Genomic DNA, 13831 nt, shown 5'->3' with positions numbered 1-13831 from the left:
GGACTGCAAGATCGAGTTCCAGAGTGTGGGGGCAAAGAATTCAAGACCAACAAGAACAACCAGTGTGTCCTCTTCCCATTTTCAATGCTCCGGTGTCCAAGCAAAAGTTGATATCTGCAACAACCTGTTGATTTCCACCCAACAGAGATACAATTCAACAATGGATGACCCTTGTATTTTCCCATTGGTCAGAAGTCTCCTGTTAAGCCCTGAAGATCCCCAATAATGCATGGAGATGCCCAACACCATGTCTCACTGAATAGAAGACTAACTGAACAGATTAACCTCCACAGTTATTTGAAGGATGGTTATCCATTCTTACCCATTCTATTTAATGTGACATCTGGCTGTATGTAAATCGTTGCCATTCTCACATAAAACACACTACACTTCGTACTAATTAATGTAAAGGAGTTTGAAGGACTTTTGATACAAACATCTTCTTTTAGTGCATGGTCTCTAACCCCTCCCTCCATACACTGATGAACTTTTGGGCTGGTAATTACCAAGCCATTGATTGCTTTAAGAATCCTTACATTGACTTGGTGCCTGAATCATCTCACCCCACACTGTTGCCTTGAGGGAACATTGCAGGATCGATGTTTTTGTCCTTTTCAGCACTAGATGTCGCTTCACAGCACCAGTTATTTTCGAGGGTTTGTTCAGAGAATCGAGAAACCACTCGATTTCAAATAAGACTGAGAATAAGAGGTTCAGACGTGCATTTACAATCTATGGCTATTTCAATCTCACTGTTATTTTTACGAAGCATTTCAGTAGTTGAAGTGTTTACATGCACAAGCATAATTGCACAAAGTACACACATCAACACATTTCTGGTGTTTTGGTAAATGGTGACTGTAAGGCAAGAGATAACTGACCAACAGGCTTTCTCGGGATTAGACGTTCAGTTGTATATTTTTTGAAAAACCACAGCTTTGCAAATAAAGTACGTCCATTCTCTTCAACAATTACATTTTCCCATTGGAGCCTCTGTAGGGCGGTTCCCTGATCCATTACACCAGTTTCCTCGCACATCGTCACTTTCTGCCTTTCACTTTCTCATTTGTTAATGTATCCAATAATAATAATAATAATGAATAAATAATAATCCCTGTCACTTGATACGGAGATGTACCTCTATTTCTCTTTGCAGGAGAGCATCTGTGCTTCTGATATTGTTCCATTGTGTGTACTCTCTTCCTTGGATGTTTTGATTGCCTTTCCCTTCTGTTAATTCCCTCTGTGTCTCTTGTATAGGGCAGTGCTCTGGGGGTGTCTCTGATGTGTGTGTTTTTCCAATGACAATCCTGACATTACCAGAACATGGGGACAGTGGAGGGAAATGAGTAATTAGTGTATGATATCGTCTCAGAGAGAGACAGAGAGAGAGAGAGAGAGAGGAAAAATGACCTCATCGTGACATGTCAACTCCAAAACCCTGTTAGTATTCACACTCACACACACTCACGGGTTAGGGCTGGGGGGGGGGTAGGGCTGGGGAGGGGGGTTTGGGCTGGGGAGGGGGGGTTGGGCTGGGGGGCGAGGGGGGTTAGGCTGGGGGTTAGGGCTGGGGAGTGGGGTTAGGGCTTGGGGAGGGGGGGTTAGGGCTGGGGAGGGGGGGAGGGGGTATAGGCGGGCGGGGAGGGGTTAGCGGGGGGGAGGGGGGGTTAGGGCTGGGGGAGGGGGGTTAGGGCTGGGGGAGGGGGGTTAGGGCTGGGGAGGGGGGTTAGGGCTGGGGAGGGGGTTAGGGCTGGGGGAGGGGGGTTAGGGCTGGGGAGGGGGTTAGGGGCTGGGGGGAGGGGGGGGGGGTAGGGCTGGGGTTAGGGCTGGGGAGGGGGGGTTAGGGCTGGGGGAGGGGGTTAGGGCTGGGGGGTTAGGGCTGGGGAGGGGGGTTAGGGCTGGGGGAGGGGGCGGGTTAGGGCTGGGGGGGGGGGTGGGGGAGGGGGGTTAGGGCTGGGGGAGGGGTGGTTAGGGCTGGGGGAGGGGGGTTAGGGCTGGGGAGGGGGGGTTAGGGCTGGGGGAGGGGGTTAGGGTTGGGGGAGGGGGGTAGGGTGGGGAGGGTAGGGTTAGGGCGTTGGGGGGGGGGTTAGGGCTGGGGGAGGGGTGTAGGTTGGGGGGGGGGGGGGGGGTTAGGCTGTGGGAGGGGGGTTAGTGGTTGGGGGGGGGTTAGGGCTGGGGGAGGGGTTAGTGGGGGGGGGTTAGGGCTGGGTTAGGGCTGGGGGAGGGGGGGGATTGGGGTGACCCACCTCCTGCACCTGTCACCTGGGGCTGAATGCACACAGTGAGTGAGCGATGGTTGTTGGTAGCGTTTGATATCTGTACCTGAATCCTGTCTCAATCGCTCAAAGTGACTGAGAAACCCACAGCACATCGGAGCAGCGGAGAATGGGAGCGATTCACTCCAACAAAACGCCGATTTTTGATGCCAACGAGGATGGTAGGAACACTTACTGACCTGAACATCCAGTCTGGTTGCTTTTGTTTCGATTAACGTAATGTGTGTATGACACTTAAATTTTAAAAAAAAGTTGGATTATCCAAAGCTTATTCCCTAATAATAATAATAATATTAATAATAATAATAATAAGGTTATTATTGAATAATAATAAATTATTATGCCCTTTGGTCTGACTGTTACATTTTAATTTGAAAGAAGAAAAAGCTTTTTATTGGGAAAGAACCAAATGATGTTAAACTTTCTCATCTCACCGTGGGTTTGGTGACTGGGAGGTGAAGCCTTTGATGTGCAGAGCGAGTGGATCAGACCGGTTGCACAGACGAGAGAGGTAATCAGTGATCGCCACGATTTCTTGTGCAACTTTCCATCAAAAAGATCAATTCATCTCAGAAAGAGATCTGAGGAACATTGCACTCACATTGCACTCACATTGCACCATTCCTTCCCACTATCTCTGCGGGTCCTGTGGTCCTGTGACAGTATCTGCAGAAAAGTCATTGTTTTTTTTAAAATCTGCAGAATAAAGTCTGTAGCTTTGCTCTGTCGGGTTAGAGCTTTGCTCTGTCTCTCTCTCTCTCTCTCTCCCACCCAACATTTTCGGCTTTGGGGGTTGAGTTAAAACTGTTGTTGTCAACGGTGATGTTTTGGGGCCGTTTTTAAAAAAAAAAATGTTCTTAAACCTTGAAGCAAACTTTGAGTTACAAGAGGAGAAAGATTTTGTGGGATGTTTTGTTCATTTTATCGTTTTGAGTGGGAAAGGGTTTAATTAAACGATGCTCATTCACCCCATCTACAGTCTCAGAGCAGAGCTTCTCCCAAACCCAACACATCACCCAACCCGACCGACTGACTGACTGACTCCTTAAACAACCTGTGTCCATCCACTCGGTGTCTCTCCAACCAAACACGTTCTCTGGACCATTGAGCTTATACCCTTTAATGATTGCATTGGATGGCTAAGAGCTATCTCACTCCGGCTGCCTGTGCAGCACATGAGAGAATAATACAACAGATAGAGAGAGAGGGGGAGGGTGGGAGGAAGAGACTGAGCAAAGGAACAAAGAGAAGGTATAATATGTATAAAAACCTCCAAACTGGCAATAACCATGTATCTGGGTCTCCAGCTCGCACACAATTGACCCATTCTTGTGCTCCTATTCATTGGTGCTGCACTTACAGCCTTTAAGCGGTGAGACCAGCTCCCTGTCCACACTGTGTTGATGCTGAGGAAGCCATATATTCATTCTATACCCTGAATTACTGGGGAGAGATGAGGTGCAGTACAGGGTGCTGAGTGAGGTGAGGAACACAATAGTTAAATCCCTTCTTGAAGGTTTATGCCCCGAAGCTTTGGAACTCTCTCCCGAAACCTCTCCACCTTCCCCCTGTCTTCCCCTCTTTTAAATCATAACCCTACTCTTCGACCATACTTACGGTCACCTCCTCCCTCCCCCCAGCTCGGTGTCAGGCTCTGCCACTCTTAAGCGCTCCAAGTCGCTGCCCCGCGTGAAAGGAGCTATATAAATGTAAGTTGTTGTTGTCCGCATTATACTATGGGAAAGAAGGTTTGCACAGTGTAATTGGGTGCTCTAAAATGTTCATAGAACTGTAATAATTTCAACTGAAACAAAATTAATATTTAAAGTGTGAGAGTACTTGTTTCATATATATATGATATAAACTCAAAATAATTACTGTCAAGTGTGTGGTGTAAAATTAGCAATTACACTAACTCACTTTTCTGTATTGTTTAACAGCTGGCGCTTTGATCTGTGTGCTGACATAAACCAGATTAAACATATCATAATAATCTTTTAGGGCAAATTAATATTATAAAAGGTTTGCTTACTTGCTTGGTAATTTTTAGCACCTGCCCAACATGTAGTTGATTCAGTAGTTGGCTTATGTATCTTTTCCAGAGGCATTTACATTGTCATTTCAGTGAGAGGGAAAGGATAAGAATTGGTTTGTTTATGTACCTGTTTTCTCCATTGACTCTCTCTTGAAGGCAACAATTCCTGTTAGAGTGCGGAGTGTTGAACCAGCACCATTTCACGCCCCATCGTTTTGTGCCACAACACATTGGCATTGGGCTGTTTTATGTTCAATTTGTCTTAAGTGCCCACAAAACACACTTTAACATGTATCCTATGAAACATGTGGCAATGTTCTCCTGATGTGAAAGGAGTATGCAAATGCAAGGATTATTATTATTACTACTAATAAAATACTTTTAATTACAAGTGTTGCTCTTAGTTGAGCTCAGAAAATGTATTCCTTTCTTTTCTTACCTAAAGTACTGTCACAATACACTCATCACTCAGGTAACCAAGGTGACTTCGTGCATCACTGATTAGTTAGAGCAACTTCTTTTAATTCATTCTTCATTTTACATCATAATTGCATTTGATATTATGTTTGCAAGAGCTGTACCAATTGAAACAATTTAATGTGAACAAGATCATCAGAGTATATATGATCAATTGGTCTTAGAATGTTAAACACAAAGAAGACTATTCATCCCTTTATTGTTTTGCCTCTTCAAACATCTATCTCATTTTTCTTCAATTGCAAGTTGTGTGCGAGAGCACCACATTCCAAATGCCTTGAGTGTAAAGGTAAATTGAAAAGTTGTAATCTGTTATTCGTTTGTGTGCTGGATTTCAAATAACAAACTTCACTGAAGACAGATTTTATCCAAATCTCATGCTGAAATGTAATCAGACTCATTAATAGTCATCATTCCCCACAGATAGACCCATCTGTAGCTTGAAATCACTCTCACTATTTTCACTGGAATGTTGCTAACGTAGCCAAGTACATTTCTTTCCACAGTGAATCTATTAGGCCTCACAGACTTACTAAGACTTTTAATTAACTTTCAACATGAGCGATAAATCTGTTTGCACCTTGTTTCAACATAATCACTTTTCCCTTGTCTCTTGAGTTCAACTTACCAAAAGAAACAATTTATTTTCCTGGCAAGTTATTTTCTACTCTCTGTGTGTATATTTGTGTGTCTGTATGCGCAATTCAGATAAAATACAAAATAAGAACATTTCATTTGAAAACTCAATGTGGTCTTTTGACTATTTTCTCCCTACTCTTCCTGAATGAAGGAATTTGACTTTTCCCTTCGCCTGTTAAATAGATCTATATGGGAGTACAGTGCTAGACAGTAGAGACCTGAGTAGAATGAAAATAAATGTTAACATCCGCTTTGTATATTCTGTTTATTGCTGTTGCTATGTACTTCCTACTCATCTGGAATTCTGCCTCTGAAGAGATTGATAGTGCAGGGGATGGGAATTAACATTTCTGCCTGCAATCGCTGGAAGACCCCTGGGTTAATAGCTGTCTCATGTCGGCTATGCATGTTAATTCAGCTCGTTCACCCTGTCAGATTCAATATCTCTTCCAGACCTAAAATTATCACCAGCTTTTGGACAGGAAATTAACTAAGGGAAACAAAGAATAAACTAAAAGTTCATTGACCTGACTTCCTTCTCATGATCTGTATTGAAACAAAGAATATATGTGCTCTCTTCTGGGTCTTTGGTAGCAGATATTTTGTGCAGGACTTTGAGTTCAGGAGTAAAATAACAACAACAAGAACAAATTACATTTGTATAGCATTTTTCATGTCAGGACGACAACTATAATATCCGGCTGTTCCAGCAGAACAAGCAGGTTTGTTCTCAAAGCTCAAAGGGATTTCAGCTTTAAATCTAATCCAAAGAGCAGCACCATCATCAAAGTAGCACTCTCCCATTACTGCACTGGAATGCCACCCTTGATCAACATTTCTCTCCCTGTAATGGGGCTTGAACATACAACCTAACTCAAAGGTTTGATGCCTGCCAATTAAACCAAACTGACACTCATAATTAGAAGCTAATATGAATACGTAACACACCATCTGTTGTGTGGTTGAGTCCACTACAAAAAAGTGGTTGAGCGAAATAACAATAATAATACTTGCATTTGATATAGCGCCTTATCAAAGTGCTTCACAGAATATACTGTAAAGTGAATTGACTGCACATTTTGTGGTTGAAATAGTGAAGCTTGTGAAGTTTATCGACATTATCTTAACCCCAAGCTGTTCATCTATGTAAGGTAAGGACAGAAAGAAATGCCATAAGAACTGAGGTAATCTGTGAAAAGGAAAGCATGAAGCAATATTGGAAAGACAGAAATCAACAACAACAATAAAATTACATTTGTATAGTGCCTTTCACGTTGGAAGGACTTCCCAAGGCGCTGGACATTCAGTGATTCAGACACTAAAATTACATTTGAAATCTAGCACAAGAGGTTGTGATATTAATAACAGAGAAAAGGACCTGACTATGAATAATCTATGCTGAGAAGTGGAGTGCTTTGGACCAGATCCTAAGGGTAATTGAGGTTAAGCAGCTGATATGTTTAGTTATAAGGGAAAATCTATAAACTGTTTCTTAAGAGTAATGTGATTACTGTACTGTAGTTATAAATTGTAAATCTCAAGCCTTACACATTGTAAGGCTATGGATGTGCACTGATAATTCAATATAACTAAAGCAGCATCTGCAATCAACTTACGAAATGCTAATGCTAATGAGGGTGTGAGATGAGGGAAGCTTGTGCAGTTAGTTTATCAACTTTCCTGATTCAAGCTCATGGAATCTGTGTAGTTGCTTGCTATTTTGTATAACCCTTAACTCTCATTTAGCCTTTCATCTGCTTTCTGACCATATCCACTTCCGCCAGCTCCATGACCACCTCCCCCACTAGCTCCTTCCAATGCGGCCGAAACCTTGTCTTTTTGTCTTTGTCATGTCCAGATTTCATTTCTCGGATGCCCCTCTTACTTGTCTCCCCAACTCTGCCCTCCACAAGCTTCAGATCATCCAGAATTCCCAGCTCACATTCTCTCCACAAGCTCATTCACTCTAATCTTCTTGCTTCCCCCTTCCTCCAGCAGATGAACTTTAAAATCCTTGGCTTTGCCTTCAAATGCCCCCGCAGTCTTGTGATTTCCTACGATTCTACTCCCCTGACACTCGCTCTGTTCCATCAGCTCTGGTCTGTTTCATGTCTCCACCTTCTCTGCCCTACCTTCATCAGATGAGCTTTGAGACATTTTGCCATCACCCACTGGAACACACTTTCAAAATCCCTCTGCCTCGCCCCTTTCTTTTTCCTTTTTATTGCCCATCTAAGGACCCAACCTTTTTACTGCACCATTAGCCATTTTCCTCTGACCCTAGTCTCTCCTCAGTTCAGGTTCCCTTTATATATATTAGTTTATTCATATTTAATCCAAATGTTTGTCTCGGTGGGGGAATTCCTTACAAAGTGTTATTCTGTAATAATGTAGAGAAATTGTACCCTCTCTACTGCCTATAATTTCCCTGTGTTTATAAGCAGTACTTACTGTATGCCAGTAAGAAAGAAATTGCATTTTTATAGCTCATATCAAGTCAAAATATCCAGAATAATTCACAATAATTATTGATGTGTAGTGACTTTTCGTAAAGTAACTTTGAAGTCATTTTGCACATAGCAAAGATGCACAAACCTAGAAGTGATCGACCAATTTGTCTGAATGATTGATGGCCTGGATACCTGGAGATACTCGGTTTTGAATAGTTTAATGGTATCTTAAAAATCCATCCAAAGAACAGGATCTCAATTTAACATCTAATCCAAAATATAATACCTTGAACAATGCAGTGCTTTCCTCCCAGTCCTAGCACTGGAGTATCAGTGTATGAAGTAGCACGTGGGGAGAAGATAAGGGAATTTAGTAGCAATTTGTCCGTAAATTGAAATCATGCTGCATTAAACGTGGAACCCTGCAGCCATAGCATCAATGAAGACATTAATTCTGGTTTAGTTGGATACATTTTTATTGATTTTCTTTGAGAGCTCTGGGAATTCTTAGAACAGAATGTACAAACACAGTGACACACTGATTTCAAATGACTGAGTGATTTGAGAGCATTCAGCTTTTGCTCTCCTTGCCTGTGTGAAAGGCCACACAACATTGCTTTTCTGGACCTCCTGAAGCTTGGCTAGCAGTTAGGCTTTCAGACTCCACATTTATAGTTAGTCCAATCTGAATTTATCATGTGGATGATGCATTGAATGTTCTTGGTTTTTCTTTTGCCCCGAGTGCTTCATCTTGTAAGTTTCTTTTGAAGCTCTTGATATTGACTGCCTCCAGCAATAACGCAATTTCATCACATCCAACCTATTTTGTTGGAAGATTGAAATTGACAACAAAACTGAATCAGAGGAATGTTTTGTTAGTGATTTTGCTTCAAGTATTTAGCCTTCTTCAAACATCATAAGCATGATTGGATCACATTCACTTGCCTTCAGTGTATGTTGTCACTTTACATCTGTGTGTATGTTGTGGGTGCGGAAATATCCTTAAATGATATGGAGTATGGTGTATGTCTTACAAATGGCTTGTAAAACAGGAATCTTCCAATGGAAAAATAGCCCTCCAATTGATCAGAAAGGTAGGATGCTTCCCATATGGTGCATTTTATGAACTCACAGTTGGAAAGTACAGCACCATTTCAGCTAATCAATGATACACTGATGCCAGGGCCTTAGAGAGGTTGGCAAGTAGTTTCACCAGGATGGTACCAGGAATGAAGGACTTGAGTTACATGGTGAGACTAGAGGAGTTAGGATTGTTCTCTTTGGAGCAGAGAAGGTTAAGGAGAGATTTAGTGGAGGTGTTCAAAATTATGAGGGGATTTAATAGAGTGAACAGGGAGAAACTGTTTCCTCTGGCAGGTGGGTCGGTAACCAGAGGATAAAGATTTAAGATAGTTGTCAAAAGAACCAGAGGGGAGATGAAGAGAAATTTTTTCACAGAGCAATTTGTTCCGATCTGGAACACATTGTCTGAAAGGCTGGTGGAAGTCGAATCGTTAACAACTTTCAAGAAAGAAGCGGATAGATATTTGGGGAGGACAAATTTGCAGGGCTATGGGGAGAGAGCAGGGGAGTGGCATTAATTTGGATAGCTCTTTCAAAGAGCTGGGACAGGCACGATGGGCCGAATGGCCTCCTTCTGTGCTGTATAATTCTATGATTCTATGATATGCAGATTTCCTTATTTCCTCCTAGGCCAGATTTTCTAAGGCCCTTATTGCCATCCTGTCTAAGATAAGTATACACATGCCCTAATATCTGGTTTAATGCACTGCTACCTGTCTTCTAACTTCAAGTTTAATACTTGTAGATTAATGAGAATGATTTTGAGTATTGAAACTACGTTCCTGAACCCATTTGTTGCCTTAATTAGTACAAGGTGTGTATTAAGGAATACCTACACATGTATTCCTTAGTTGGTTTTCCTGTCAAGTCTCCTTCACTTCCCCCTGTAATGAATGCTTTTCTCCCAGTTTCTGATTCATGAAGCACTGCTCCAGATCAGCTGCTGGCAGCCCCATGCTCTAGAGAACATGGGATTGATTATAACTTTTAAGGAGTGTAAACATTGTTAGTTCCTACATCATAAAAATGATTTTCTATTCTCTTTCCTGTCTTTGTTTTTTCTCCAGTGAGCTGTGAGCAGCTGATACAGGGGGTGGCTGTGAGGATCAGAGACCAGTTGGTGTGGTGCACTGATTAGAAGCAAATGTGGGAGACTTTATATCTTATGTTATTGAGACAAGGAACGGGTTTATGAATCAAACTGTTGCCCTACATCTCACGGCCCCAAACACTTGTATTCTATATATGCATTCACAATTCCAGGGAGGATGCTTTCTGTATCTCACAGTCCCTAATTCCAAAACTCAACACAACAATAAAGTAAGAATCCTTGCACTTGATATAGTGCCTTATCACATCTGGAGGGTATTTGAGGAAATTCAGTTTAAAGTGCAATCAATAATTTGTCTCAAATTGGCTTCTTAACCCCACTGATGATTGAGGAACAGCTCAATTATGTATGTATCCCACTAAACAGGTCATTTAACACGCATTCCTTCATCTGTAATAGACAATTAAAACCATTAAGTCAACTCTCTTTTTGAAATGCTCCATTTCATATCATCTTTATACCTTCTTTCAACTCCCCTGGCCTGATAGACAGAAGATTGCTATCCCCTTCATGATCTCACAGTAAAGCTATTTTCAGATCCATGGAATTGTGATATTGTAAGATAGCAGATATTCAATAATGAGTAAAAAAATAATTTTTTTTTCTACTTTTTTTCCCCTGTTTTTTCCCTCCCCCAATATTGTTTCCTGTGCCGAATCTGTGAAGCCAGTTTATTCTTCAACATAGGAACATAGGAACATAGGAACAGGAGTAGGCCACTCAGCCTCTAAAGCCGATTCTGCCATTCTATTAGATCACAGCTGATCCATCTTTGTCCAAGTAATCCATAGTTAATACATTGCAAAATATTAAATCTAAATCACATATTTAGTATTAATTAAAGAGTGCATTTTGGAATTATCTGCCGCATAACAGACTTGTTCTCCTGCTTTGGCATCTCTTTCATTCTGAAACTATCTCCTGGAGGTCTTTTGAGGAACAGGACCTGGTATTCAATCCACCCACAAAATGTAAATACACTTTTTGTGCCCATTTACTGTGTAAATGTACTCCTCGTCCTGCTCGACCTATCGGCAGCATTCGATACGGTCGACCACGCTATCCTACTCCACCGCTTGTCCTCCCACCTCAACTTTCAAGGCACTGTCCTTGAGTGGTTTAGGTCGTACCTTTCTCACCGTCTTCACTTTGTCTCTACAAATGGCTTCTCCTCCACCCCCCGCACTGTCTCATGTGGTGTCCCTCAGGGCTCTGTCCTCGGTCCCCTCCTCTTCACCCTCTATATGCTCCCCCTTGGTGACATCATCCGCAGACATGGAGTTAACTTCCACATGTATGCGGATGACACCCAACTCTACCTTTCCTCCTCTACTCTCAACTCCACGACCACCGATGTCCTGACAGCTGCCTGTCTGACATCGAGTCTTGGACGAGAGACAACTTTCTTCAGCTCTTCGTGCGAAAAACCGAGGCCCTCCTGATTGGCTCACGTCAGCGCCTCCGCACCTCAGGGGCCGACACCATCAGCATCCAAGGCTGCACTCTCCACCTCTCAAAGCCAGTCAGGAACCTCGGGGTTTTGTTCGACCCTGAGCTGTCCTTTCTCCCTCACATCCGCACCACAATTGGCACCGCCTTCCATCACCTCCGGAACATCGCCAGACTACGGCACTACCTCACCCCTCACGCTGCTAAAACCCTGGTTCACGCCTTTGTCACCTCAAGGCTGGACTATGGAAACTCTCTCCTCGCCGGCCTTCCCACCACCTCCCTCCACAAGCTGCAGGTCATTCAGAATTCTGCAGCTCGTGTACTGTCCCGCACCAGGCTTCGGGACCACATCACTCCCACCCTCGCTCGCCTCCACTGGCTCCCCATCCCCCAGAGGATTGATTTCAAGATCCTCATCCTCACCTATAAGGCCATCCACGGCCTTGCTCCCTCCTACCTCTCTGACCTACTATCCCCCTACCTACCTGCCCGTACCCTCCATTCCTCCGCCTCCGGTCTGCTCCACGTCCCCCGCCCCAATCGCCCTACCATCGGTGGTCGGGCCTTCAGCCTCTCAGCCCTCAGGCTCTGGAACTCCATCCCCCAGTGCCTTCGCCTTGCTTCCTCCCTCTCCTCCTTCAAGGCCGGTCTCAAAACCTTTCTCTTTAACCGAGCCTTCAGCTCCCCTCTCGACTCTCTTCCCCCTCCTCGCTCCCTCCCTTCCCTCCCCTCACCCTGACCATTTCCCCCCTCCTTGCTCCCTCCCTTCCCTCCCCTCACCCTCACCATTTCCCCCTGCTCGGGTCCTAACCCAACTGTGCAGCGCCTTGGGACGTCCTCCTGACGTGAAAGGCGCTTTATAAATGGAATCTTGTTGTTGTTGTTGTTGTTGTTGTAAATCCCACATCAAATATAGCTAAAAGGCCATAAGACTCCTTGTGATCTGTCCAAGGTCCTGAAAACGTCCTCAAGCGCTGAATTTCTGATCTTCCACCTGTGCATCCAGTGGCCAACTACAGAGTATGGGTTAGGGAGATCACAAAAAGAGGAGGAGAAAAAAGGTCATAAGAACTTTGCAATCAATGCTGTGAATACTATATATTAGATCCTATTAACAACCTAATGTTATAGCAGAATTTAATTGTGTGAAAAGTTTGGAAGTTTTACCTCTGGATATTTACTTACACTGGAAATTTAAATAAATTTAAATAAGAGAATCCCAAGTAGGGCACATTATGCAGAAGGAGAAGCCTTGACATACTAAGTAAAAAAATTTATGTTTTATTTATGTACACAGCAATCCATGAGCAATGCATAAGTATTAGCCTGGCTCAGTTGGCCGCATTCTTGTCTCTGAGTCAGAAAGTTATGGGTTGGTTCAAGCCCCATGCTCATGGTCTAGGCTGGCACTCTAATGCATTCCTTGGTGGAGTGCTGCATTGTTGAGGTGCCATCTTTCGGAAGAGACGTTAAACTGATGTATCATCTGCTTATTCCACAATTGTTAATTCCATGGCATTATTCGAAAAGTGAAGGGAGATTCTCTTGGTATCTTAGCAACAATCTCCCAAATAAAATTGATCATTCACTTCATGATAGTTTGTGGAACGTTTTTGTGCACAAATTTGTTGCCACAAATTTGCCTACAAAAATATACAGTCACTGAAACATCAAAGATGAGGATAATAATCTATAACATGATACATATTTTTATTAAAGTCCTCCTTTGAATGACTATAAATGTGATCCATGCTTCAATCCCTGCTCCAGTGCCTAGAATTGTGAAGATTTTGATTAGATCTTTATGAATGACCTGAACAACAGGATACATAAGAATGCAGCTAGCAGGAATGTCTTGAGGCATTTAAATCATTTTTCATACCACTAAACATCACTCCTGATCTCTCAGGCAGAATCCAAAGAATACATAATTGGATGAAATAAACTTGTTTCTCTCCTTAGGGGAAGAGGGCAAGGGAACAAGCTGTGGTCTGAGCTGATATGAAAATGTTTTTTGTATGAGAGGAATACATGTTTAAACATTTAAACCAGCATTCACCTCCCCCACCCCAACATATGTCTTTAAAAATATCAAATACAGATCCTAAAAGAGATGAGAATGTACAAAATGAGCAGATTAGAAAAAGGAAATGAGATAGCCAGACAGTATTTTCTGACATGGGTTATTATGCCCCAAACTACTCATATATTTGTTTCATAATGCATTTATTACAAATATTGATGGAGCTGGCTTGAAACTTATTTCCATAGGTATAGGCATATAGGTGGAAAGCTTCTTTTCTCT

The 13831-nt window shown here is 42.8% G+C and overlaps 1 protein-coding gene across 1 annotated transcript in view; it reads left to right on the top strand.

Moving 5' to 3' along the window:
* The first annotated feature begins 2226 nt into the window (after positions 1–2226).
* Positions 2227–13831, top strand: part of LOC103177291 (serine/threonine-protein kinase 32A) — a 50252-nt gene continuing 38647 nt past the window's right edge. Inside the window, exon 1 of the mRNA XM_042340068.1 lies at positions 2227–2440. Coding sequence (XP_042196002.1) covers positions 2389–2440 — 52 coding nt within the window. The 5' untranslated portion in view covers positions 2227–2388. The remainder of the gene's footprint in view (positions 2441–13831) is intronic.

The sequence above is a fragment of the Callorhinchus milii genome, unplaced genomic scaffold (genome assembly GCF_018977255.1).
Source record: "Callorhinchus milii isolate IMCB2004 unplaced genomic scaffold, IMCB_Cmil_1.0 Scaffold13, whole genome shotgun sequence".
NCBI classification, from domain to species: Eukaryota; Metazoa; Chordata; class Chondrichthyes; order Chimaeriformes; family Callorhinchidae; genus Callorhinchus; species Callorhinchus milii.
This window is presented reverse-complemented; position numbering and strand designations above follow the sequence as displayed.